The 27,826-nt window shown below is 41.7% G+C and overlaps 1 protein-coding gene across 6 annotated transcripts in view; it reads left to right on the top strand.

Moving 5' to 3' along the window:
- The window catches only part of myo1b (myosin IB), a 272,707-nt gene that overhangs the window by 179,016 nt on the left and 65,865 nt on the right, over nucleotides 1-27,826 (top strand). For 3 of the 6 annotated variants that reach the window (XM_033023743.1, XM_033023748.1, XM_033023746.1), the window contains exons 10-15: nucleotides 4,129-4,276; nucleotides 7,375-7,493; nucleotides 10,896-10,982; nucleotides 12,245-12,310; nucleotides 24,894-24,899; nucleotides 25,237-25,341. In XM_033023743.1, the coding sequence (XP_032879634.1) occupies nucleotides 4,129-4,276; nucleotides 7,375-7,493; nucleotides 10,896-10,982; nucleotides 12,245-12,310; nucleotides 24,894-24,899; nucleotides 25,237-25,341 (531 nt within the window). The remainder of the gene's footprint in view (nucleotides 1-4,128; nucleotides 4,277-7,374; nucleotides 7,494-10,895; nucleotides 10,983-12,244; nucleotides 12,311-24,893; nucleotides 24,900-25,236; nucleotides 25,342-27,826) is intronic. The other 3 variants (XM_033023747.1, XM_033023745.1, XM_033023749.1) reach the window with 1 other exon arrangement.

The raw sequence follows: 27,826 nt of genomic DNA, 5'->3' as shown, positions 1-27,826 counted from the left end.
TAGTGTTAATGTGTGGGGATCGCTGGTCGGTGCAAACTCACCATGCCTGTTTCTGCGCTGTATCTCTAAATCTAACTAAATTTTTTAAAATTTCTGCCACCTAAATTCCTTTAAAAATTCTAGGAATTCATAAATCATTCAGCACACAGGGAAGTCATGATGCCTGGTATGATCATAGCTGGTGTGACCCTTTGACAAGCATTCCAATAGTTCTGATCCCTGTTCATTTGCCTCATAGAACTGCCTGTTGTGCAATGCCCAGAGATTTCAGTCTGATGTAACATGTAGATACTTGAACACCATGGTCTTTCTACCTTTAGCAATATATGCTATTGGTTAATGTTTCATTTATTGGGGGAAAGGTTATGGAAACTGCATGAATCTGTATCCAGGCACAATGTTAGTATTGACGGGTGCAAGTTTGTGTATAGAAAAACGAAATACTACTTAATGTGTGACTCCTAAATCTTATTGTTATCCTCCAAACTTTTATTTTATAGAAGAATTGTTACTCAATATAAATGTGACTTCCCATGGCATGGTTGATAAGAGTATTTTATCCTTTGCATGCAGTTGGTCAAACATGTGACTAAAAGTCAACAAATAAGTGTTGCCGAACCAGAAATAAACTCTAATACGATGGAGTCTATGCAAAGTTCAACCACATATAATATGTTCTCTGGGGACTTGTTGGCTGAATTAATTTTAGTTTGTTTGCAGTATTTACTGGGGTTTTTTTTTTTTGCTTCTTTACATTGGATTATACAGGTTTTGAGTATGAACTCATCTTTGGAGAGATTGGTGACACCAACACAACAACTTTTTGCCAGTAACAAAACATGTTGAACCGCATTGATTCAGAGAAAGGTTATGGAAACTGTAGGAATTTTGTTGGGGCTCAGTGTTAGTAACGGAGGGTGAGAGCAACGACGAGTTTGTGATAAGAAAATCGGAACAATACATAAATTAAGGAAGTCTCTTTTAAATGTTGTTGTTGATAGAGATCACATAAGAAACAGAAAGTTAGAAGCAGATGTCACAAGAGGAAAGGACGACAAATAGTATGTTGGTTTTTATTGCAGGATACTGTAGATGAACTACAAACGTATTAAAGTCCATACACAACTTACACTCAGCTGTGCTCTCAGATCTAACAGCCGGTGTACAGAGATAAATCCCTCCAATGCTAACACCCTGCTGACTGACACTGTTTTATGGAGAGAAGGCAACTTTATGAGCTTTGCCATGCCCGGTGATCAGGCGGGATTTAATATTTTGCACGTTTTGTGTGGAAACAAAGTAGGCGGTGAAACTTTAACAAAGACAATAGACAACAGGTGCAGAAGTAGGCCATTCGGCCCTTTGAGCCAGCACTGCCATTCACTGTGCTCATGGCTGATCATCAACAATCAGTACCCAGTTCCTGCCTTCTCCCCATATCCGCTCACTCCTCTATCTTTAAGAGACCTCTCTCACTCTCTCTTGAAAGCCTCCAGAGAATTGGCCTCCACTGCCTTCTGAGGTGGAGGTGAGGAGTGCATAATGGAAAAGAAGATGAGTAAGTGCAGGGGACCTTATGAAATTCATGCTGGGGTTCCCAAGATATGGACAGCACGTGACCTTGTGGAGCAGGAGGGGAACGGTTTATCTCCTCTACATGTGCTGAATATTAGGAAAGGGGAAATCCAGCCAAAGACATAGGTCTCTATCTCTTGATCTTTGGAAGGTAGGAAACTGTGTGCAAGCAGATTTGAATGCAAGAAACATTACCACATGGAGTGCTGAGACACACACCATTTAAACTTAAGCAAGATAGGTAGTTGGCGAGAAAGGAATGGAAGGATGCTATCATATTACCTTATGACATAAAGGAAACCATTCAACCTATCGAGTATGCTCAGTTCTATCAAATTGGGGGGTAACTGGAAGACCCAAGGGAAATCCATGGAGTCACTGGGAGATTACAAATATGCTGCACAAATAGCACTGGAGGTCAGGATCAAATGTTCTCCCCCCTGTGCCATTATCTTTGCATGGAATTAAATGTAGTTTGGTGGGAGGGTGTTCAACATTGTAGAACTTATGTAATTCCATGTAAGGTTAATGCATGAAGTGTGTTTCCCCTGGTATCTTAGTATAGAGATACAGCGTGGAAACAGGCCCTTCGGCCCACCGAGCCCTCACCGACCAGCGGTCCCTGCACATTAACACACACTAGGGACAATTTACACTTATACCAAGCCAATTAACCTGTAAACCTGTGTGCCTTTGGAATGCTTTGCTGAATAATTGTTTCTCAGCATGAAAATATGGTCTTGCGATTCCAGATCCACCCATCACCCCTCCCCACCCCATGACCTGCATTGGCAATTCTCCTCCTAAAACCATTTAGTTAATGATGGAAGGCTGCAGTTCATGTTAGTTTGAGAATTGCGACAAACTGAAGAGATGGGGTTGAGTTTGAGCTGGACCTCTTCGGGAACAATAAGTAAGAGGGAGGGAGATACAGGCATGGTGGGGGTGGGGGTGGGAGTGGGGGAAGCAACAGAGTGACTCCAACCTTTGCAGAAAGTAGATACAGGACACTTAAAAAATTCATGTGATTAGGCAAAAGCAATGATGTTTTATGAAAATAAAATTGATTTTGAGAAATTTATGAATCAAACATATTCATCACATCCATCAATCCTCAATGTCCATTGAATCGTTTGCTACTCACAGAAGTGATAACTATGAACTAAAATTTAACCCTTGATAACTATACCATTTCCTGCAAATGTCCCTGCACTCCCATTTCTACCCAGGAATAATATTTTCTTTCAAAAAATATTGTTACCATCTAAAAGAAAAAACGCAAGGTTGTGTTTTCATCAAAGAGGAGTCTATCCTGTTCCAAATTTAAACTGAAGATCGACACAAAATGCTGGAGCAACTCAGCGGGACAGGCAGCATCTCTGGAGAGACGGAATGGGTGACGTTTCGGGTTGAGACCCTTCTTCAGACTGATGTCAATGGAGTGGGCGGGACAGAGATAGAATGTGGGAGAACTGGGAAGGGAGAGGGGATGGAAAGAGAGGAAAAGCAAGGGCTACTTGAAGTTAGAGAAGTCAATGTTCATACTGCTGGGGTGTAGACCACCCGAGCAAAATATGAGGTGCTGTTCCTCCTATTTGCACTGGGCCTCACTCTGACAATGGAGGAGGCCCAGGACAGAAAGGTCAGTGTGGGGATGGGAGGTGGAGTTAAAGTGTTTAGCAACCGGGAGATCAACCTCCTGCTCTCTAATTAGAAACATAGAAACATAGAAATTAGGTGCAGGAGTAGGCCATTCGGCCCTTCGAGCCTGCACCGCCATTCAATATGATCATGGCTGATCATCCAACTCAGTATCCCGTACCTGCCTTCTCTCCATACCCTCTGATCCCCTTAGCCACAAGTTTGTTGTATTTGTGATAAGAGAATTCTTTCCTACACCAAATTTAAACTGATAGCACTTGTGAAAATGCAAGATATAATATTAGTTGTGATTAATAAAAGGGAATTGGGATACATTTGTAATTTGTTGTATTTGTGATAAGAGAATCCTTTGACACTACATACTGGTAATGCTTTTCAAACTCACGCAGTGCAGTAAAATAGTCCCAAGTCTCAGACATCCAGAAATACCATCTGGGAGAGTGAGCAATGTGTAAGATCAGTTGCTTTCATCGCTGCTGGTTGTACATGAACTTTTTGATCTCTGAAAATGTATTGAATTAAGTTTGTCTGACCAGCAGCAGAAGCTATTGTTGCCAGGTGCACGACTAATTTGTTCGCACCAGGATTTTTAGGACATTTTTAAACAGTCTGGGGAGTTAACATCTGGAAGTTAAATACAGGGACTGCATTAGTACTGTCTGAAGTGTACATCTGTTTGGCACATTTAATCATTAGGGATTATAAGCACGGCACAAATGAGGACATGCCCGCATTAAGTCCTCCAGAATGTATCATTTTCTAGGGTTGTTACAAGTGCAAAGAACAGCTTTTGAACTTTTGATGTATGACTAGAGAAGATTGTTATGGCCCTTGCTTCAGAAGCTTCTGACCGCTCTCCTTCCCTCTGCATGTTGTCCCCCTCTCCCACAGAACGCCATGCAGATTGTCGGCTTCATGGATGATGAGGCAGAGTCGGTCCTAGCAGTGGTGGCTGCCGTGTTGAAGCTGGGAAACATCGAGTTCAAGCCGGAGTCCCGAGTCAATGGCATGGACGAGAGCCGAATCCAAGACAAAAATGGTACGAGGGATGTCAGTGGAGCGTCGGAGGTTGAGGGGGGAGACTTGATAGAAGTATATAAAATGATGAGAGGCATAGATGGGGTAGACCGTCAGAACATATATTCCAGGGTGTAAATATACAACACTAGAGGGCCTAGCTGAGAAGGTGAGAGGAAAAAGTATAATGGAGAAGATGTATGGGGCATGTTTTTTACACAGAATGTGGTCGGTGCCTGGAACATATTGCCATAGGTGGTGGTGGAAGCAGATACGATAGTGGCATCTAAGAGGCTGTTAGATAGGCACATGGAAGAGCAGGGAATAGAGGGCTTAAGAAGGAATTACAGATGCTGGAAAATCGAAGGTACACAAAAATGCTGGAGAAACTCAGCGGGTGCAGCCGAGTTTCTCCAGCATGTTTGTGTACCAGGGAATAGAGGGCTATGGATCACAGATAGATGAGATTAGTTTAACTTGGCATCATGTTTGGTACAAATATTGTGGGCCAACAGGCCTTTTCCTCGGCTGTACTGTCCTATGTTCTGTGAATATTGCTCTCCTAGATGCAGTGACATCAGCAGCACATATTATGCTGTTGTGAATGTAAAAGTCCTCTCTGAACATAGAGAACTCTTGGAGGTTATTATGCAGAACTTAATTAATGGGATTCTACCTTTTGAGTTTGCAAACTCTCATTGACTGAGTTTTACTGGAATTGAGCCATGAGTTGTCAGCGACATCACAGTCAAGATAAAATGATCTCTGGAGTTTCTGGGCAGGGGTAAATGTGACTTATTGGTTCACAATTGGTGGTTGTATATGGAATGAGCTGCCTTTCGCTTTCGACACAGAGGGTAGTGGGTATATGGAACAAGCTGCCAGAGGAAGTAATTGAAGCAGATTTGGTATCAACATTTAAAAGGCATTTGGATGGATACATGGACAGGAAGGGTTTATAGAGATGTGGGCCAGATGCAGGTAATTGAGACTAGCTTAGATGGGTCACCTTGGTCTTTGACACTATCATAAAGCAAATTTGACAGCAGTGACAGAAAATTCCATCTCCCAGCACATTCCTATCCGAGCTACGAGTAAAGTCATTGTGGAAAGTGGCAGCCTGCAGTGGTGGGATCATGCTTTGAACATGATCCAAAATCTGCACGTGGGCCAGAGGAACAAGACCTGCTTCAACATCGCACACAATGAAATAGGGAAGTACATGAGCAATAGAACAGAGGAAATATATTCAAAAAACTGGAGTAATCAGCAGGTCAGACAGCATCTCTGGAGAAAAGGAATAGGTGACGTGTTGGGTCGAGACCCTTCTTAGATCCTTCAGATTCTTAGACCCTTCAGATTTAAGTCTTGAGTCTGAAGAAGGGCCTCGACCCGAAACGTCTGGAGATGCTGTCTGACTCGTTGAGTCCTTAACACCTTATTGTGTCTTTCTTCGGTTTAAACCAGCATCTGCAGTTCTTTCCCACACAGAGGAAATATATTCCACATTCACAAATTATGGAAACTTCTGAACAGTTTTTTTTGTGGTTAACTCTGACACAACCGATAATGCTTAATGTGAAGTTTGAATGAATTAATGATATCTTTTATTTCGAACGATTAAAAAAAAGAAGAAAAGAAAAGATGAAAATGAATAAATAAAAGGAAAATTATATATATACATATATATATAGGCAAGGCAAGGCAAGGCAACTTTATTTATATAGCACATTTCATACACGAGGCAGACTCAAAGTGCTTCACATAAAAACATGTCATACAATAAATGAAATAATAAAATGAAATAAAATAGAAGAACTAAAAGAAAAGAAAAACAAAATTAAAAATGCATTATAAAAAGTGCAAAAGTTAAAAGTGCAATGTAGTTAAGATTTAGCTGAAAGCTAAAGTAAACATAAAAGTTTTCAGTCTTGTTTTAAAAGTGGTCAAAGTTGAGGCAAGTCTTAAATCTTCAGGAAGTTTATTCCAGCTATTTGTTGCATAGTAACTAAATCCTGCTTTCCCATGTTTTGTATTTACTCTGGGAATCACTAGCAGATTGGTTTCAGAAGATCTTAGCGGTCTAGAAGGCTTATATAGTGGAAGCATGTCAGTGATATACTTTGGCCTTAAACCATGTAGTGATTTATAGGTGAGCAGCAGGATTTTAAAATCAATTCTCTGACATACAGGGAGCCAATGTAAGGATTTAAGAATTGGTGTAATATGCTCAAATTTTTTGGTCTTTGTTAGAACTCTAGCAACAGCATTCTGAACAAGCTGTAGCTGCCTGACAGTTTTTTTTTTGGAAGACCTGCAAGGAGACCATTGCAATAATCTAGCCTACTATTAATAAAGGCATGTACAAGTTTTTCTAAATCTTGAGCTGACATGAGTCCTCTTAATCTTGCTATGTTTTTGAGGTGATAGTAGGCCGATTTTGTTACTGATTTGATGTGACTGTCGAAATTTAAATCTGAATCCATAATGACCCCAAGATTTCTGGCTTTGTTTGAAGTTTTCAGGGACAGAGAGTGAAGGTGTTGGGTTACTTTAAGCCTTTCTTTTTTAGCACCAAAAACAATTATCTCCGTTTTGTCCTTATTTAGTTGGAGAAAATTTTGGCACATCCAGTCTTTGACTTGCTCAATGCACTGGCACAACAGATCTATGGGGCGATAATCATTTGGTGATAGCGCTACATAGATTTGAGTGTCATCGGCATAGCAGTGGTGGTCAATATTATTATATACATATTATATACATATATACATAATACATACACACATACATACATATACATGTACATATATACATACATACATATACACATATACACACATACACATATACATAACATGTACATACATAAATTAAAAAATCAAAATCCAATTTCAACATAATACACATTAGACTCGTTTGAAAAGGGATAGGAAGAAGCCTATGCTTGTCAAGTCCTACCCCCATTCTTCACCATTAACTGTTTAATAAGGCTGTTAAAGTGAGCGTTTGAGCCCAGGGTCAGAGTGGCATCTTGGTAAAATGAGTGAGTAAATCTATTCCAACATGATCTGTCTCAGCAATTCCAGTGTTGTCGTCACTCGCTTGTTTTATGTGCAGGGCTGAAGGAGATCTGTGAGCTGCTTGGACAGGATCAGGCTGTGCTGGAGAGAGCCTTCAGTTTCCGAACTGTGGAGGCAAAACAAGAGAAAGTTTCAACAACACTTAATGTGGCCCAGGTAATTGTGTCAGTGTGTGTCCAAATACCGGTCAAACTCCACTCATGATAGTTCTAAACAACATAACCAGCTGTTTACCACTTTTAACTGGCTTGGCTCACGGATTCAAGGGATATGGGGAGGAAGCAGGAACGGGGTACTGATTTTTGATAATCAGCCGTGATCATATTGAATGGAGGTGCTGGCTCGAAGGGCCGAATGGCCTGCATCCATTTTCAATGTTTTTATGTTAACATTCTGTAGAATTTTATCAGAAAGATAATCAAACAAAAATAGACACAAAGAGGTCCTTCTGCAGTTGTACAGGGCTCTAGTGAGATCATGCCTGGAGTATTGTGTGTAGTTTTGGTCCCCTAATTTGAGGAAGGACATTCTTGCTATTGAGGGAGTGCAGTGTAGGTTTACAAGGTTAATTCCCGGGATGGCGGGACTGTCATATGCTGAGAGAATGGAGCGCCTGGGCTTGTATACTCTGGAATTTCAAAGGATGAGAGGGGATCTTATTGAAACATGTAAGATTATTAAGGGTTTGGACACACGAGAGGCAGGAAACATGTTCCCGATGTTGGGGGAGTCCAGATCCAGGGGCCACAGTTTAAGAATAAGGGATAAGCCATTTAGAACAGAGATGAGGAAACACTTTTTCACACAGAGAGTTGTGAGTCTTTGGAATTTTCTGCCTCAGGTGGAGGCCGGTTCTCTGGATGCTTTCAAGAGAGAGCTAGACAGGGCTCTTAAAGAATGCGGAGTCAGGGGATATGGGGAGAAGGCAGGAACGGGGTACTGATTGTGGATGATCAGCCATGATCACATGGAATGGCAGTGCTGGCTCGAAGGGCCGAATGTCCTACTCCTGCACCTATTGTACATTGTCTATTGAAACACTGGACAAGAACAAACCCTGAGTAAAATGGATGGTGGATGAAGGAATTTACCGGGAGATATTTCAGTAGTTCCAGATGGTCAAAAGTAATGGTGTGTTGTGGGAGGGGAATGTAAAATAGATTATACAGACTGTGGTAAATTCAGGGGAAGTGCGGGTATGGGGCAGGAATTGCAGAGTGAGAAGAACTTTAAGAAGAATAAAGGGGGCAAGCCTATGTGGAGCGAGAAAAAGGAGAGCAGTTGGAGGAACTCAGCAAGTTTGGCAATGTCAGTGGAGGGAAATGGAAAGATGGTGTTTCAGGTCACCACCCCTCATCTGAACTGAAAGAGCAGAGCAGCAACCAGTATAACCAGGTGGGGGAAGGGTGGGCAAGCGCTAGCAAGTGATGGGGTACTTCAGTAAGGAGAGGTTGTTTGGCAAATAGCAGCCATGTGTGGGAGTGAAAGGTGGTGATAGTGAAAGAGGCTGGGAGATGATAAGCAAAGATCCTCTGCTCCAGGATCTTTGATGATAAGTAGAGAACAAAACGCTACAGATTCAGGAACGTCGCTCGCAACTGCATTGCAGGCATATGGACGCAGGCAATGTACAAAAATTATAAATTATTATACATTATCCACGACAGCGAACAGAAAAAGACTGTGCAAAAACAAGACATTAGTGTCAAAATGCAATTAAAGAACAAGTCCATGATAGTGCAAAAAGTAGTCTGTAGTGTTCCATTCTGGAGGTAGGATTAGGATTTGTGCAGGTCATTTCAGGAACCTGTTGGTTATAGGAAAATAGTTGTTCCTGAACCAGGTATGTATGTGCCTTTAAGTACCTGTAGCACCTGCCCTGTGGGAGCATTGAGGAGGGAGCTTGTCCGGATGGTGGGTGTCCTAGATGATAGAAGCCACCTTCTTGAGACAGCATCTCATGTAGATGCTGTTGATAGTGGGTAGAGCAGTGCCTATGATGGATCAGGCTGTGTCCACCATTCTCTTCAGCCTCTTGTATTCCTGTGTGTGGGATTTGCCTACCAGGTCATGATGAAGCTGGTCAGGATACTTTTCACAGTCCCATCTACAAAAGATTGTTAGAGTATTAGGTGATGGGCCGAAACTCTATGCAGTGAATTGAACAGAATGAGGGGGTGGTGGTAAATGGGAAAAACAAAGGGAGGGGTGGGGGTGAGAAAATGTTGGAGGAGGGGTTCCAGTGGGAGTAGTGTCTGGGTTTCTGGGTAAATTACACAGGCCAGACGATGGCATTTTGGATCATTTGTCTTGGAGGGTATAGCAATAGGCAAAACCAGAGGGAACAAAGCGCAGCTGAGAACTGATGGGCCGAATGGACTAATTCTCCTCCTATCACTTATGAATTTATGAACTTCTGCTGCAAAACTACTGGGAGAGGGATGGTAGAATACATGGTAGAATACACTCTGACAGAAATAGATACACTTTGGGGAGGAGAGGATTTAGGGTGAGCTATTCATTTTGAGATTGTGCCAGGAATGGATGTGGAAACAGTGGAAGGTTTGAAGATAATGGCTTTAGGGAACCCATTAATTCCAAATAATGGAAATTAGCACATAAGCTGGGTCACAAAGTTGGACATTCTGACCAATGAACAACAGAAGATGTTGGGAGGAGATTGAGAAGTTGATATGGGAAGCTGATCTTAAACCATCAGTTGATCTTGCCAAGGACCAGCATGTAGATTAGGAAGAGGGTGCATGGATCGATGCTTAAAATGTCCAGAAATAGCAGGTAGCATTGTTGGAATTGCACTCATTATAATGCGTTGGACAATGGGGGAGAAGCTTGAAGGCAAATGGGACTGACCTTGGTAAAGATTGTCAAGGACAGGTAATGCACCATGATTACCCGCATAGAGGGGTTCATTTGCATCATTTGGATCAGCTGTTCCACTGCAACAGCAGCAAGAAGGTGACAGAGAAGAAACGAACATGGGGAAGTTAGATTTGGACAAAAGTTAAAAAGGGTGAAAATGAGACGGAAACAAGCTGCAAGGGTAACAATGTCAGGCCAGGAATTTGAATGCAACGGGACTGCATTTGAGAAGGAACCATTAATAATGTCAGCTGGTAAAAGGCCAAGGAAATGAAGTCAGCTGATCAGGAATTTATCGTGAATGGAGGAAAGGATGCAGTAGGTGATTGCGTAGACAAAACCAGCTCGGCGGCTTTCCAAAGTGAGAAGTGAGGAAGTGGTATTGTTTCCTATTATGTTCACATTCGAGACTTGGGAATTGGGAACCTGGTCCAAACAAGAACTACAAAGAAAATTCCAAGTTTTAGTCATTAAGAGATCCCACACATGGCGTCAGGGACGGAAGGGGCAGAGGAAAGGGATTTAGGATGACATAGTGGGGAATGGAAGCTGGTGATATTCTGGTCTTGTGCTGTTCTGGCAGAGTAGTGAGAATTGTTGAATGGGGTAGCGAGCCCTTGGCAGTCTAAAGATATTTAAATACCAGTGTCCAACCCTGTTTCTCCTCCACCTTTTCAGGCTTACTATGCACGTGATGCATTGGCCAAAAATCTGTACAACCGATTGTTCACTTGGCTTGTGAACAGGATCAATGGCAGCATTAAGGTACTGGCTCGTGTTCCTTTACGGTGCATGCAAACAGACGAGTATGAATTTTACGAAATAAATAGCTGATAATATTTAAATATTCTTTTCAAGGAAGTTGAATATGGAGGGTTTACTTTCTGAGCGTGATGTCGGCTTAGTAATCAATTGAAAAGTTTCACAGGTTTGCATTGTTAGAAAAGCTCAAAGTTCAGTCACCTACTAAATTATTTTTTCATAGTTAGATGAGTGCTGAGCTGGATTACCTCTTTACTAAAATTTATTTTTTATCATGTGTGTGCGGTATGCATTTCCCTGATAGTTTCCCTGTCCTTAAACATTCAACAGCGTTAATCACACTGAAAATGTTTATGTAAATAGTAAATTTAGATAACTGAGGGTAATTTTAGTGTAAAACTGTAATGGAAAATAGTCGAGTTATTAAATTTATACAGTCGCCTAAAAATAACCAGATTTCTCACAGTGCTTTGAAGCTCTGCCTTTTGTATTGGCTTTAAAGAAAAGTAATGAGAATTTAAAAAAAATGAGTACAACCTACGGGAGTTTTGGGAGTGGAAAAAGAGACAGGATAAATTCAGCTAAACAGGCAAAACATTAGCAGCTGCACAAATGACCCAGCTTCTGAAATTCATTCCATTGATCAAAATTAGAACTGCATTTCAGAAACGAAGACAAATTCTTTCACAAGAAAACAAAGACCTGGTTCATTTGATTTAACAGTTTAAATCATTCCTGCTCCAAGAACATAGTGGCAAATGGAAAGGAGGTTCTTTCCAGCCTTCAGTTTCGTTAAGTTTAGTATAAACATACAGCATGAAAACAGGCCCTTCGGCCCACCAAGTCCTCGCCATCCATCAATCCCCTCTTCACAGTACTTCTATGATATCCCACTTTGTCATCCTTTCGCTATCCACTTGGGGAATTTACAGAGACTAATGAACCTAGAAACCCCCATGTCTTTGGGATGTGGGAAGAACATGGAGCCCCTGGAGGAATCTATTGTGGTGACAGGGAGAATGTGCAAACTCCACATAGACAGCACCTGAGGTCAGGATCAAATTTGGGTCTCTAGTGCTGTCAGGTAACAGTTCTACCAGCTGCGCCACTGTAATGTCTGATATGAGGTTATCGGAAAGTCCTGATCTGCATCAATATGAAACTTCTAACCTGAATCATTTGGATGCACAACAGATTAATGAGGTATTGCATAATGTAAAACAAATCATTTATTTTCCTAATTTGTTAAATGTTATTTTCAATAGGCACAAACCAAAGTGAGAAAGAAGGTGATGGGAGTGCTAGACATATATGGCTTTGAAATTTTTGAGGTAAGTTTGAAAATCAAGGAATTGTTAATTTTGAAGCGTTATCTTGGGTTCACAGGTAATGTTTCACTTGTAATTGATTAGAGAAATGCCAGCTTGATTTTTTTTTTGTACTTCAGCACTGACAATATATCACCAGTCACTGAAGTTATTCTTCCGCCAACTTAATGTCTCCCCGATAATGTAATGTACAGATGTATACTCAGAATTCAGCATTGATTTGGGGGCGTGTTGGAATGGTGAAGCATAGAATGTTAATTATAGAAGATAAGACTGTTTGGTACTTTGTGTCTGCTCTACCATTTGTCTGGTCATCCACTTCAGTATGAATATTGACCTCTAACTTCAAGTAACCCTTGCTTTCCCTCTCTCTCCATTCCTCCCCATACCAGTTCTCTGACCAGTCTGACTTTCCTCCTGATTAAATTGTATCTTTGTCTGCCTTCGTTGTTGCCTTCCCCAGGCTAACAATGATCTATTCTAAGTTTTGCTTGATTTTTGTCCCTTGTGATCTCTCGTTTACACATCTTACCCTTCCATATCGCTGTGTCTCCCTCTCCCCTGACTCCCCTCTCCCTCTCCCCTGAATAAGGGTCTCAACCTGAAACATCATCCATCCCTTCCATCCAGAGATGCTGCCAGTCCCGTTGAGTTATTCCAGCATTTTGTGTCTATCTTCAGTGTAAACCAGCATCTGCAGTTCCCTCCTAGACTTTAACAGTGGATCCTGACATACCAATTGCCTTTTTAAAGGCATGCTACGCATGAATACTTGTTCTTAACCAACCTATATAGAAGGATCTCACTGCACCTGCCTCACTCACAATCCATCACCTTTCAGATATTTATCTGCCCTTCTGGTTTTAGAACCAAAGTGGATAACCTCCCATTTATCCACATCATATAGCATCGGCTATGCATTTTCCATTCACCCGACTTGTGTAAGTATGGTGAGAATTGCTTCCAAATGATTTTGGCCTGCTTTTATTTTTTAAAGTATTGTAAGTTCAAAAGCAGTCCAGATGGGCATTAATACATCAAACCTGAGTGTCAAAATTATTTCCGCATACAATTTATTAATTGGTAATTTGTGATCTGCAATTTTTACTTGTCAATAAATGATGATAGGAATGAGGTAAATCTGATCTGGACATAATCATGTCCATGTGACCTGCTTATAGAGTCAGGGCCTGAAAGTCAATCAACTTCCAGGTTGATGTATATTGTATCGAGATTAAGTGTGTGAGAGGGAGAGATTAATTCCTATAATGTGGGGAATTAATGTGGAAGTCGTATTTAATGTAGTTGTGCTATTTTGCCTTCCATTTCATGACTGCTTACATTGGATTAGTATTTACATCTATTCACATTGGTTTTGTGTGCCAGTATATCATGAGTATGCTGGCATTGATTAATTGGCCAATGTTCTTAGATCTCATCGCATCAGCAATTAATGGCAATGGGTCTGAGCCACTGCAATGACCACTATGCATAGTGAATGATCGATCATTACTTATAATGTCATAGTCTACATTTAAAGCTGCATTAAAATATGAAGTTGGATTGATCTAGGAGAAGTGCCGCACAGATTAAGCAGAATGGTACTGGGGTCAAAAGGACTCCGTTTTGAGGAGAGATTGCTTAACCAAGCACTGCTCCTTTTACTATAAAACACGGAGGAGAGATCTACTTGAACTGTTTCAGATGATTGAAGGATTTGATTTAAGGAAACACTATTTCCCATGGTAGTGTTGTGGTGTTACAATTTTAGAGTTAGCTCATTCTGAGGTGAGGTCTTAAAGGTTTATTTTATACAAGGATTAATGTGAATCTAGATCTCTTGCCCAATATTCTCTTGTGAAATATTCAGAACTCGAGATACAGTTGGTGTATTTTTATTCGGTAATTCAGCACACTTAGATCTATAATGGTAACTGATTGGCAGAAACTTTCTAGACTATTGAATACTTTTCCATTAATATTCTAACATAATTTGATAGTTAGAATATATTAATATATTAATTGAATGGCGGTGCTGGCTCGAAGGGCCAAATGTCCTACTCCTGCACCTATTGTCTATTGTCTATAATTAATTTTCTCTTTTTACAATACACAGTAGTATAATAATATAATAATGATTGGGTAAGTTTAAAGTGAGTGTGGGGAAGAGGGCCAGGTGGGTTTCAAGTGATGTGGGGCCCAGTGAGGTTATAGAGAGTGTGGGAGACATCAACTGGTCAACTAATTGCGAGACCATCGGGATTTCCAAGCAATAGGAACAATCAGAGTTGTAACTATTTAATAGCTTTAGAATTAATTATCAATATATAGAGCTAACATTTGCAAATTGCATTGAATCTGCTTAGAATATAACCATGAGTGTCCTGGTGGCACAGCGTTAGAGTTGCTGCCTTATGGGCCAGTCCCACTTGGTGATTGTTTAGGCAACTGCCGGCGACTGTCATCCTGGCAACAACCTACGACAGCACCTACGTCAGGAGAAGTCAAGCAACGCTCATTGACATCAAACCAAATGTCGCCAAAATTTTTCAACATGTTGAAAATTTAGTGGCAACCAAAAAGATGCGACTGAGGAGACTACTCCCAGCAACCACTGGCAAACATGTGGCGACAAACTAGTCACCTGTAGTTGCCTAAAAAATTGCCTAAGTGGAACAGGCCCATTACAGAGCTTGTAGCACCAGAGACCCGGGTTCGACCCCGACTACAGGGCTTGTCTGTACGGAGTTTGTATATTCACCCAAGGACTGTGTGGCTTTTCACTGAGATCTTCGGTTTCCTCCCACACTCCAAAGATGTACAGGTTTGTAGGTTAATTGGCTTGGTATAAATGTAAATTGGCCCTAGTGTGTGTAGGATAGTGTTAATGTGCGGGGATCGCTGGTCGGTGCGGACTCGGTGGGCCTGTTTCCGCACTGTATCTCTAAACTGTAACTGCAAACTAAACTAAACCAATTCCGGAGACAAAACAATTTTTAATTTTAATATGCGGTGACCTCTAATTTTAAGAACAAATTCAATTGAGCATTTGACTAAGCAAGTGGAAGTGAACGGTTACTGTGGTCTCAGAGACTTGGAATTTATTCTTCAAGAACAACAACAAATATTTGGTTCCATCAAAAGGGACGAGCCATCAAATGTTAATTTTGAAAATTATGGGGCCCTTTTTTTAATATGTTCTGCTAATTGTGTGACCTCTCTGTTGTGTGTTAAATAAATGAACGTGTAGGATGAACTGGCAGCTGATAGTCTGTATCAGCACAAATGGAATGTAATAATATTGACCCTAGAGAATCTCATTAGCCATCCAACTCACAGATTGCTTCTAAAATATTCCCAAGGTATATCTAAAATTGAACAAGAAAAAAAACATGGAACAGATATTAACAACAGAAATTGTATGAATTACACTTTAAACTGCAAAAGAACAATAGATAGGCTATAACAGGATAATCTGAATTGTCAGCCTAGATTTTGTGCTCATTTTTATAATTTAAAATAAATCTCCTGATACTGACTAAATCAAGTTGACATATAAATCTGTCAAGCGGTAAAAAATGCTTTTACATTGATAACATGTTGATAACCACCTTAATGCATTATTCCTCTGCCAATCAACTCAGATCTTCGATAGCATGAATTTTTTTTAGTTCAGCAAGGTATCTGAAAGGAATATCTGGAGTTAATAGACATTAAGTATCTCAGCAGAATTCCCTTGGAGCAGAGTCCAAATAGAGCAGAGTAACAGTAACTAATTTGGAGATTGATATGAAAATCCCCTGTAGAAGGGTCTCGACCCAAAGCGTCGCCAGTTCCTTCTCCCCATAGATGCTGCCTCCCCCGCTGTTGCACCAGCATGTTGTGTCTCCTTTGATTTTACCAGCATCTGCAGTTCTTTCTTCAACATTGATATGAAAAATAATGGATTTACCTAACCTTTTCAAGCTTTTACATGAAAAGGAAACATTCACATATTTTCACAAAAAAATCCAACTGCCTGAGTAAACAGCATTAGCTTTTGGTGTTTAAATCTTAGTGTAGTTTAATTTATTGTCAAGTGCATCAAGGCACTAGACACAGTTGAATGCAACTAGAATGTTGTTCCCTGATAAATGGTGGCTGGTTGTGTTTGCTGTTGACCTTAATGAAATCTGCCAAGTTTACGCCCAGTTGCAGCAAGTTGCATTAAAGCTGCAACTTGGAGGCCTGAGGCAACAATGCAGCTGTCGCTCAATATAAAAGGGGCTTGAAACATGGGGGCCAGTGAACCTTGTGCAAGATTTTAAATTAGTTTCTGAACAAAATGGTTTTAAAAGTCCTGACACACTTTGAATCTATTCATTTGCCATCCTTATCCTTCTGTGGGCTGAAGAGGATTTGTTGCTAACCATATGGTGATTTTTTTTTTTAACAATAGGGCAGATTGACTTGTGTTTCGCCTTAATTGCCATAATTATAAAAAAATTATTGTAATCAGATAAAGGACTGCATAGCCATGTTTTCAATTGAATATGGAATCATTAATCATTGGAGTTTCTATTTTGCTATTGGAAATATTCATCCAAAGAAGTGGAATGTGAGATAGGAATTTAACTTGTCTATAAGACTAATCATCATATAACATTGTTTCTGATTATTACAGTAAATTTACATTTCGTAAATCAGCTGCCACATTCAATCATCTTTCGTGTCTTGAAAACTTAGGCCCCGATTTTTCTCCAAGCTGCGGACAATTGGAGTTGTAAAACCATTTCTTTTAAGAAACCTATGTCCACAAAAAGGGGCACTTTGCCCTGCAGGCATTTGAGAAAATGAGATGCCTTTGATATGCACGCAAGGCAGCGGGACTTGAGCCGTAGATCAACATGTTGCCTTAGATGAAATGTCATATTCAGCAAATGGCACCCTCTCGGTTTCTTACAATGGCTGAGCTACCGTAGTTTGTTGCAATCATCTTTCGATCCCGCTGGTGCTATTCATGGTTAATAATTAGTATTACTTACACTGGCTTTAAAATATGATATAAATCTGGAATGAAAATACAAAATTTGTTGAAATCGCCAATTTACCAGAGGAATCTAGGTGCAAAAGCATAAAAGCTGCATATGTGAAGGCTTGAAAGAAAAAGGATAGCAGGTTCTTAAAAATTTCATGAAGGTTTACTACATTGAAATACTTTTTAAGATGCAGCTGTCTTTATTTTGTTTCAAAATGAATGTTCACAGTTAGTTTTGGTTTGAGTGCAGAAATTAACACTTACGCCTTTGCATGTATTACCATTAATGGGCCCATATAGGTTTCTCAATTTATAAGTAACGCTGTATCAATTTACAATACATTCCCAATTTTATTCCACTTCGAAACACATTGTATATAACACATTATAATCAAATCAGGATATTCTATTTTGGGAAGCAGTGTAAAATTATGAGCCACATGGTGTTGAGAAAGTTATTCTGCAGAAATGTCAACAACATTGTTTCATATGTGGGTTTCAAGCTCTTATGTTGTGTGGCAGATGCATCTGATGCTTACATGCTTTCTATTGTATGGTGATTTACAAGAAAGACGAATAGGGCGGGAGGATGGTGCAGCGGTAGAGTTGCTGCCTTACACTGCCAGAGACCCAGGTGCGATTCTGACTACAGGTGCTGTCTGTACAGAGTTTGTATGTTCTCCCTGTGACTGCGTGGGTTTTCTCCGGGAGCTCTGGTTTCCTGCCACATTCCAGAGATGTACAGGTTTGTAGGTTAATTGGTTTTGGTAAGAAATATTATAAATTGTCCCTAGTGTATAGGATAGTGCTAGTGTATGGGGATTGCTGGTTGGTGCGGACTCGGTGGGCCGAAGGGCTTGTGTCCGCACTGTATCTCTAAACTAAACTAAACTAAAAAGATGACGAACATTTAAAAAAAAAGTTAAAGCCATTTTAGAATAGGCATTCTAAAAATCTAGAATTCAATTGCCTCTAAAAACTATTGGGGCCAGGTCATGGGTAGATAGAATCACTGAGCAGTTGAACAGGTTTGAGGAATTGAATGACCTCTTCTTATTCTGTAAACGAGGGATCCTGTTACAAAGGGTAAAAGGTGCATATCATAAGGTCATAAGCAATAGGATCGAATTAGGCCATTCGGCCCATCGTCTACTCCGCCATTCAATCTTGGCTGATCTATCTCTCCCACCTAACCCCATTCTCCTGCCTTCTCCCCATAACTACTGACACCCGTACTAATCAAGAATCTCTCTATCTCTGCCTTAAAAATATCCACTGACTTGGCCTCCACAGCCTTCTGTGACAAAGAATTCCACAGATACGCCACCCTCTGACTGAAAAAAAATCCTCATCTCCTTTCTAAAAGAACGTCCTTTAATACTGAAGTTCTTTCTGAAAATTAATTCTTTAATCCTGAGATTCATTCATACGTGAAGATTAAAGGAGACAGGCAGTAATTCTATGTCAGATCATCTTTGAGTACAAACTCAACAGGTTTGGCTGTGCGGCATGCCTTAAATAGATGGGATGAATGATTGTGCTGCTAGGTTGCTGTTATTTGTTGACTGCCTTGTCAGTCAAAGGTATGCTCTTTATTCTGATTGATTTGCTGGGCTGTGAATCAGTTGTGAGAACATGAATGCCTACATTGTCATGTCTGAGCATCTTCACACAGATTTGGATGCAGACACAAAAAAGCTGGAGTAACTCAGCAGGACAGGCAGCGTCTCTGGAGAGAAAGAATGGGCGACGTTTCGGGTCGAGACCCTTCTTTAGACTGGTTAGGGATAAGGGAAACGAGAGATATGGGCGATGATATGGAGAGATAAAGAACAATGAATAAAAGATATGCAAAAAAGTAAGGATGATAAAGGAACAGGCCATTGTTAGCTGTTTGTAGGGTGAAAATCCATACGCAAGAAGAAGGGTGTAAATGAGGAGCTAGTGTGACTTGGGTGTGGGAGGGATAGAGAGAGAGGGACTGCCGGGGCTACCTGAAGTGAGAGAAATCAATATTCTCCTGTCTCCTCCCACCCTCCCATCCGCCCGCCCTCGGGCTCCTCCTCCTCCCCTTTTTCCTTCCTTCTCCCCCCCACCCCCCATCAGTCTGAGGAAGGGTTTCGGCCCGAAACGTCTCCTATTTCCTTCGCTCCATAGATGCTGCTGCACCCGCTGAGTTTCTCCAGCAATTTTGTGTACCTGCGATCTTCCAGCATCTGCAGTTCCTTCTTGAACTCAATATTCATACCACTAGGTTGTAAGCTGCCCAAGAAAAATAATGGATGCTGTTCCTCCAATTTGCGTTTAGCCTCACTCTGACGATGGAGGAGACTGAGGACAGAAAGGTCTGTGTGGGGATGGGAAGGAGGTTGTGGTGAGAGGTTGACAGGGAAGGGTGGCTGATGTGGATTGTGAAAGAGAGAAAAGTAGAGCTAGGGTATTAGTGGGAGATTACTGGAGCCACTGGGTAAATCACTGCATTGGTAATTTAAGAAATAAAAAAACTGTAATGCGGCCAGTTGATACGGTGTCATATTTTGCATAGCAAGTGTGTGAATGACTGAGGAAATACACTGCACACAGCAGCCTAGCTAAAATATAACAATTTGTTTCGAGGTGGCACGGTGGTGCAGCGGTAGAGTTGCTGCCTTACAGTGCAAGAGACCTGAGTTTGATCCTGACCAAACTTTACGAAGTTTGTATGTTATCCCTGTGACCTGCGCTTTCTCCGGGTGCTCCGGCTTCCTCCCACACTACAGATTAATTGGCTTTGGTAACAATGGTAAATTGTCCCTAGTGTGTAGGATAGTGTTAGTGTGCGCGGATCGTTGGTCGGCATGGACTCGCTGCTCCGAAGGGCCTGTTCCCGCGTTGTATCTCTAAACTAAACTAAACCCACACATAAGATGAAAGGCAGTAGTGCTAGGACGTCCATCAAAACCAAAGAATAGGGCAGAAAATGAGGCAAGAAGTAGTTTTCAAATGGGCGAAAAAGAAAGGTATTATCAAGAAATCCTAGCAGTTTCTCAGTGACTGACTGTTGTGTAAAAGATTAAGCATGTTTAATTCATGTAAGACAAAGGAAGGTTATGCATTTTAGTGAGATAGACAGATTCATTCAAATGTTGGCCAGCCAACCTGGCAACAGCTGGCCTGCAGCATCAGAAAGCTGACAACACAGCAAGGACTCTCAAAGTAACCACAGGATGTGAAAAGAAGCAAATCAATGAAAGGGCATTGAGGTTTGATTTCTAACTTAAGCTGCAGAGATGCCAAACACTCAGCCTCTCTCCTTTTGGATGCAATTAAATAATGGGCCTAGTTTTCGTATCTTCAGATCAAAACTTTGCAACAGGCGAACAAAATGAAAAACAATCTAATGGCAAAGCTGCAGAGAAGTGAAGGAAAGTATTTTCTAAGGTTGCGCATTGTCAAATTGAATTTCTGCCGTAAAAATAATGCATTTTATAACTCACAATTGATAGACTTTTAAAAGATAACACACAATGCACATTTCAACAAGTCTGTTAGTTTTGGGGGAACTGTTCTCTTAGCTCAGATTCCCACACTATTGGCACAATGGGCTAATTTTAGTGTCTGGTACAGTATACTCTGTTTCTGAATACATCCTGAGCCACACCATACCAGGTTGTGAATTCCAGTGGAAAATAAGTTCTAAAACATCACTGGGCAACAGTGGCGCAGCGGTAGAGTTGCTGCCTTACAGCGCTTATAGTGCCAGATCCCAGGTTCGATCCTGGCTGCAGGTGCTTGTCTGTATGGAGTTTGTACCTTCTCCCAGTGACTGGCGTGGGTTTTCTCCGAGAACTTTGGTTTCAGTACAGGTTTGTGGGTTAATTGGCTTAGTATAAATGTAAAAATTGTCTCTAGTTTAGGATAGTGCTGATGTGCAGGGATCGCTGGTCAGTGCGAACTCAGTGGGCCGAAGGGCCAGTTTCCACACTGTATCTCAAATCTAAACTAAACCTACACAAAGGACCAACGGCTATAGGGCAAGGGACATCCATCAAAACCGAGAATAATAGGGCATCGATTCTAAACTGTATCTCTAAACGAAACAAAATTACTGCTAAAATCTGACCGATTTTATGATCACACCTTGGTGCACATTGAAGGTTACAATCTCAATGCAAACAGGGAACACTTTATGCTCCTGCGCTTAACAATGCCCAAGAGAAACCAGACTAGCATTGAGAGTGCTCAGACAGGGTTGAGTGATCTGAGGAACGGGATTTTGTCAATTGAGACAAGGCACAGCTAGGAGATTAGTAAACTTGCAGATGACGCTAATGTCGGTGGGGGTCATAGATAGCAAAGAAGGACATCGAAAATTACAACGGGATCTTCATCAGTTGGGCAAATGAGCTGAAGAGTGTTAATAGAGTGTAATGTGAGGTGTTGCACTTTGAACCAGGCCAGGGCCATCTCAGTGAATGGCAGGGCCCAGAGGAGTGTTATAGAGCAGAGGGATCTAGGATTGAGGCAGTGCAGCGTAGGTTCACGAGATTGATCCCTGGGATGGCCCGACTGTCATATGAGGAAAGATTGAAATGCCTAGGCTTGTATTCACTGGAGTTTAGAAGGATGAGGGGGATCTTATAGAAACATGTAAAATTATAAAAGGACTGGACAAGCTAGATGCAGGAAACATGTTCCCAATGTTGGGCGAGTCCAGAACCAGGGTCCACTGTCTTAGATTAAAGGGAGGTCATTTAAGACTGAGGTGAGAAAAAACTTTTTCACCCAGAGAGTTGTGAATTTGTGGAATTCCCTGCCACAGAGGGCAGTGGAGGCCAAGTCACTGGATGGATTTAAGAGAGAGTTAGATAGAGCTCTAGGGGCTAGTGGAGTCAAGGGATATGGGGAGAAGGCAGGCACGGGTTATTGATAGGGGACGATCAGCCATGATCACAATGAATGGCGGTGCTGGCTCGAAGGGCCGAATGGCCTCCTCCTGCACCTATTGTCTATGTTTCCACCCTTTACAGTTTGATAACATATTTTCCATAACATGGTGACCAAAACTGAACACAATACTCCAGATGTGGCCTCACGTCCACACGTCTTATATAAGTTTAGTTCATAGTTTAGTTTAGTTTAGAGATACAGCAGGAAACAGCCCACTGAGTCCGCGCTGACCAATGATCCCCACACACTAACACTATCGTACACACACTTGGGACAATTTACAATTTTACCAAAGCTAATTAACCCATAAACCTGTATGACTTTGGAGTGTGAGAGGAAACCGGAGCACCCGGAGAAAACCCACGCAGGTCACGGGGAGGATGCACAAACTCCGTACAGACAGCACCTGGGGTCTGTAAGGTAGCAACTCTACCGCGGCTCCACCGTGCTGCCCACTATAACTGGAACACAACATCCCAACTTCTCTACTCAATATCCTGACTGATCATGGCCAATCAAAAGCCTTTTTCACCACCCTCTCTACCTGTGACACTATTTTCACAGTTGTGGGAAGTACCAAAACAACATTTAAAAGTCCTTTGGACTGGTACATGTGTAGGAAAGGTTTAGAGGGATATGGGCCAAACAGGCGGGACTAGCGTAGGTGGGGTATCTTGATCAGCATGGGAAAATTGGGCCGAAGGGCCTGATTCTGTGCTGTATGGCTCTGACTACTTGGTTGCCATAGTGAGAAATGGGTTTTCTCAATGAAAACACATTGAGTGTACAATGAATGTAAGACATTATAAAATGTAACGATGATATAGAAAACAGGCCATTGTAAGCTGTTTGTTGGGTGAAAATGTGTTTTCAAAGGTACATTATTATTTTAAGTTTGTAAGAAGGAACTGCAGATGCTGGTAAACCGAAGGTGGCCACAAAATGCTGGAGTATGTCAGCGGGACAGGCAGCATCTCTGGAGAGAAGGAATGGGTGACGTTTCGGGTCGAGACCCTTCTTCAGACTGGTTAGGGATAAGGGAAACAAGAGTTATAGACGGTGATGTGGAGAGATAAAGAACAATGAATGTAAGACATTATAAAACATAACGATGATATGGAAAACAGGTCATTGTAAGCTGTTTGTTGGGTGAAAATGAGAAGCTAGTGTGACTTGGGTGGGGGAGAGATAGAGAGAGACGGAATGCCGGGGCTACCTGAAGTGAGAGAAATCAATATTCATACCGCTGGGCTGTAAGCTGTCCAAACAAAATATGAGATGCTGTTCCTCCATTTTGCATTTAACCTCACTCTGACGATGGAGGAGACTGAGGACAGAAAGGTCTGTGTTGGAATGGGAAGGAGAATTAAAGTGTTTAGCAACCGGGAGATCAGGTTGGTTCACGCGGGCTGAGCGAAGGTGTTCCGTGAAACTATCGCCCAGTCTGCGTCTGGTCTCACCGATGTATAAGAGTCCACATCCTGAACAACGGATAACAGTAGATGAGGTTGGAGGAGGTGCAAGTGAACCTCTGCCTAACCTGGAAGGACTGTCGGGGTCCCTGTAGAGAGTCGAAGGTGTCAGTAGCGACATAGCTGACATGGCGACAGGTCTTCTGCAGTTGCAGAGGAAGGTACCTGGGTAGGGGGTGGCTTGGGTGGGAAGGGATGAGTTAACCAGGGAGTTGCGGAGGGAACAATCTCAGCGGAAGGTGGAAAGGGGCGGAGATGGGAAAATGTGGCTAGTGGTGGGATCCCGTTGGAGGTGGCGGAAATTTTGGAGGATTATGTGTTGTCTGTGACGGCTGATGGAGTGAAAGGTCAGGACTAGGAGGACTGTCTCTGTTGCAACTAGGGGGAGGGGGAGGAAGGGTGGAGCTGTGGGGTACCGAGGAGACACGAGTGAGGGTCTCAATTATGATGGGAGAGGGTAAACCCCATTCCCTAAAGAATGAGGACATCTCGGATTTTCTAGTATGTAACACCTCATCTTGGATGCAGATGCGGCGTGGACGGAGGAATTGGAAGTAGGAGATGGAGTACTTACAGGAAGCAGGGTGGGAAGAAGTGTAGTCGAGATAGTTGTGGGAGTCAGTGGGTTTGTAATAGATGTCAGTCACTAGTTTATTTCTTTTTCCCAAAGAAAGGGAGGGAGGTGTTGGAGATGGTTAAAAAAAAATTGAGCGCAAGGATAAAAATTGGTGGTGAAGTAGATGAAGTCCATGAGTTCTGCATGGGTGCAGGAGGTAGCACCGATGCAGTCAGCAATGTAACGGAAACAGAGTTCGGGGATAGGGCCAGAGTACGCACGGAACAGGGATTGTTCAACATTCACTACAAAGAGGCAGGCATAGCAGGAGTCCATGTGGGTGACCATAGCTACGCCTTGGTCTTGGAAAAAGTGGAAGGAGTCAAACGAGAAGTTTTTGAGGGTGAGGACCAGCTCCGCTAGGCGGAGTAGAGTGTTGGTAGAGGGAAATTGGATGCTTCTGCAGTCGAAGAAGAAACTGAGGGCTTTAAGGTCTTCTTGATGGGGGATGGAGGTGTAGAGTGACTGAACAAATCTTATTGTTTTAAATATTTATTTTGATGTTTTGCAAAATCTCTGATGCTTTTTAATTTTCTTTTTTTTTGGCAACAGAACTCTGTAAGTATGAGCAGTTTGCAGTGGCAGCTTTGCTGCATGTGGCATTTAATTTACTTAATTCATAATTTAATAGCTCCAATGAAGCTTGAGAATAAAACGTTTGTTGCATTATTCCATGCGGATAAATCTGCTTCATGGCATTTGCAGTTTGCTTTAATTGTTAGGCTCAACTGCTTAAATGAATTGTCATGGCAAATACTTTCCATGATATATGTTGCTCGTCTATGTGATCAGTCTATGTTACAAGTTGTTTGTTGATTGTCAGTGGAAACAAAAACGTCGGTAAATATAATATTGGAAATTCATACACTTTTTTAAAATGTCCTCTCTTTTACAGAACAATAGCTTTGAGCAGTTCATTATAAACTACTGCAATGAGAAACTGCAACAAATCTTCATTGAACTAACTCTGAAGGAAGAACAGGAGGAATACATCAAAGAGGTGATGGCAGATCTTCTTGCTATGTCATTGACATTTATTGATTCAATCTTGGAAGAAGGCTTATTTTGTTCCTGAGTTAGTTAGTCTCATTTGAAGCAGTAACTGGGAGCAAGGATTGGGCACTTCAATAAGCGCTTTGTGGGAATTTCAGGCCAAATAATTCCAAGTCTATTTTTTGGGAGGCTCTTGAGATCTCTGGGATAGGATGGAAAGAGAATTGGTCAGACTTTCAGTTCATAATTGCCAGACAATAACCAGAGAAAAATGTTGGTTGTCAGTACATTTAGCACTGACCACTTGTGCTGAATATCTCCCCAGCATGTGTGTGAATTATGAATGTGTCAAGGATTTCCTGGCGTCACCAATAACTGACCTGGCGGATGCTTAATGTCTGGTCCGATTTGTTAAATGCCGTTTAAATATACAAGGGTCACGAGTGTTTTATTGTTATATGTCCCAGACAGAACATTCTTACTTGCGGCAGCACAGCAGAATATGTAAACATAATATATACACACACATATACATATACATACACACACACACACACACACACACACACACACACACACACACACACACACACACACACACACACACACACACACACACACACATGCATATATATGTATGTACACCCACACAAAGACAAAACCAATGTCCCCAAGTCTATGTAGTTCAGACCTTATTTGGAGGTTGTTGTGTTTAATAGCCTGATGAAGAAGCTGTTCCTGAAGCTGGATGTTACAGTTTTCAGGCTCCGATATCTTCTTCCCCATGGCAGGAGTGATATAAGAGCATGGCCAGGGTGGTGTGGGTCTCTGATGTCCCTGATGGACAAAGTCAGCATGGATTTATGAAAGGTAAATCATGTCCGACGAATCTTATAGAATTTTTCGAGGATGTAACTAGTAGAGTGGATAAGGGAGAACCAGTGGATGTGTTATATCTGGACTTTCAGAAGGCTTTCGACAAGGTCCCACATAAGAGATTAGTACACAAACTTAAAGCACATGGTATTGGGGGTTCAGTATTGATGTGGATAGAGAACTGGCTGGCAGACAGGAAGCAAAGAGTAGGAGTAAACGGGTCCTTTTCAGAATGGCAGGCAGTGACAAGTGGGGTACCGCAAGGCTCAGTGCTGGGACCCCAGCTATTTACAATATATATTAATGATCTGGATGAGGGAATTGAATGCAACATCTCCAAGTTTGCGGATGACACGAAGCTGGGGGGCAGTGTTAGCTGTGAGGAGGATGCTAGGAGGCTGCAAGGTGATTTGGATAGGTTGGGTGAGTGGGCAAATGCATGGCAGATGCAGTATAATGTGGATAAATGTGAGGTTATCCACTTTGGTAGCAAAAACAGGAAAGTAGACTATTATCTGAATGGTGGCCGATTAGGAAAAGGAGAGATGCAACGAGACCTGGGTGTCATGGTACACCAGTCATTGAAAGTAGGAATGCAGGTGCAGCAGGCAGTGAAGAAAGCAAATGGTATGTTAGCATTCATAGCAAAAGGATTTGAGTATAAGAGCAGGGAGGTTCTACTGCAGTTGTACAGGGTCTTGGTTAGACCACACCTGGAGTATTGCGTACAGTTTTGGTCTCCTAATCTGAGGAAAGACATTCTTGCCATAGAGGGAGTACGGAGAAGGTTCACCAAACTGATTCCTGGGATGGCAAGACTTTCATATCAAGAAAGACTGGATAGACTCGGCTTGTACACGCTAGAATTTAGAAGATTGAGGGTGGATCTTATAGAAACTTACAAAATTCTTAAGGGGTTGGACAGGCTAGATGCAGGAAGCTTATTCCTGATGTTGGGGAAGTCCAGAACTAGGGGTCACAGTTTAAGGATCAGAGGGAAGTCTTTTACGACCGAGATGAGGAAAACATTTTTCACACAGAGATTGGTGAATCTCTGGAATTCTTTGCCACAGAAGAGGAGGCCAGTTGAGGCCAGTTCATTGGCTATATTTAAGAGGGAGTTAGATGTGGCCCTTGTGGCAAAAGGGATCAGGGGGTATGGAGAGAAGGCAGGGATGGGATACTGAGTTGGATGATCAGCCATGATCATATCGAATGGCGGTGCAGGCTCGAAGGGCCGAATGGCCTACTCCTGCACCTATTTTCTATGTTTCTATGTTTCTATGATGCTGACTGCCTTTGTGAGGCAGCGGCTCCTGGAGATACATTTGATGATGGGGTTATTGTATTGTGTTAATCACACAATGGGCTGTGTTGACTCTGGTCCGGCACTATTCCAGCTTATTTACAACATTCACAACCTGTAGTCTCAACCTTTATTCAATGATTCATTGCAATTTTGAAAATAAGTTGATTAAAAGCCAAAAGGTGATGACTGTGTAAGGAATACTCCCATCTCAGAACCACTTCAAACATCCTTTTTTCACATGTGCATATATACAGTATGTCTGTGTCAGATAATGGTTTGATCTGCTTTAATATTCTGGAGGGCCATG

Source organism: Amblyraja radiata, chromosome 7 (genome assembly GCF_010909765.2).
Source record: "Amblyraja radiata isolate CabotCenter1 chromosome 7, sAmbRad1.1.pri, whole genome shotgun sequence".
In the NCBI taxonomy this organism is placed as follows: Eukaryota; Metazoa; Chordata; class Chondrichthyes; order Rajiformes; family Rajidae; genus Amblyraja; species Amblyraja radiata.
Note: the sequence above shows the minus strand (reverse complement) of the source record. Positions and strands in the feature narration are given on the sequence as shown.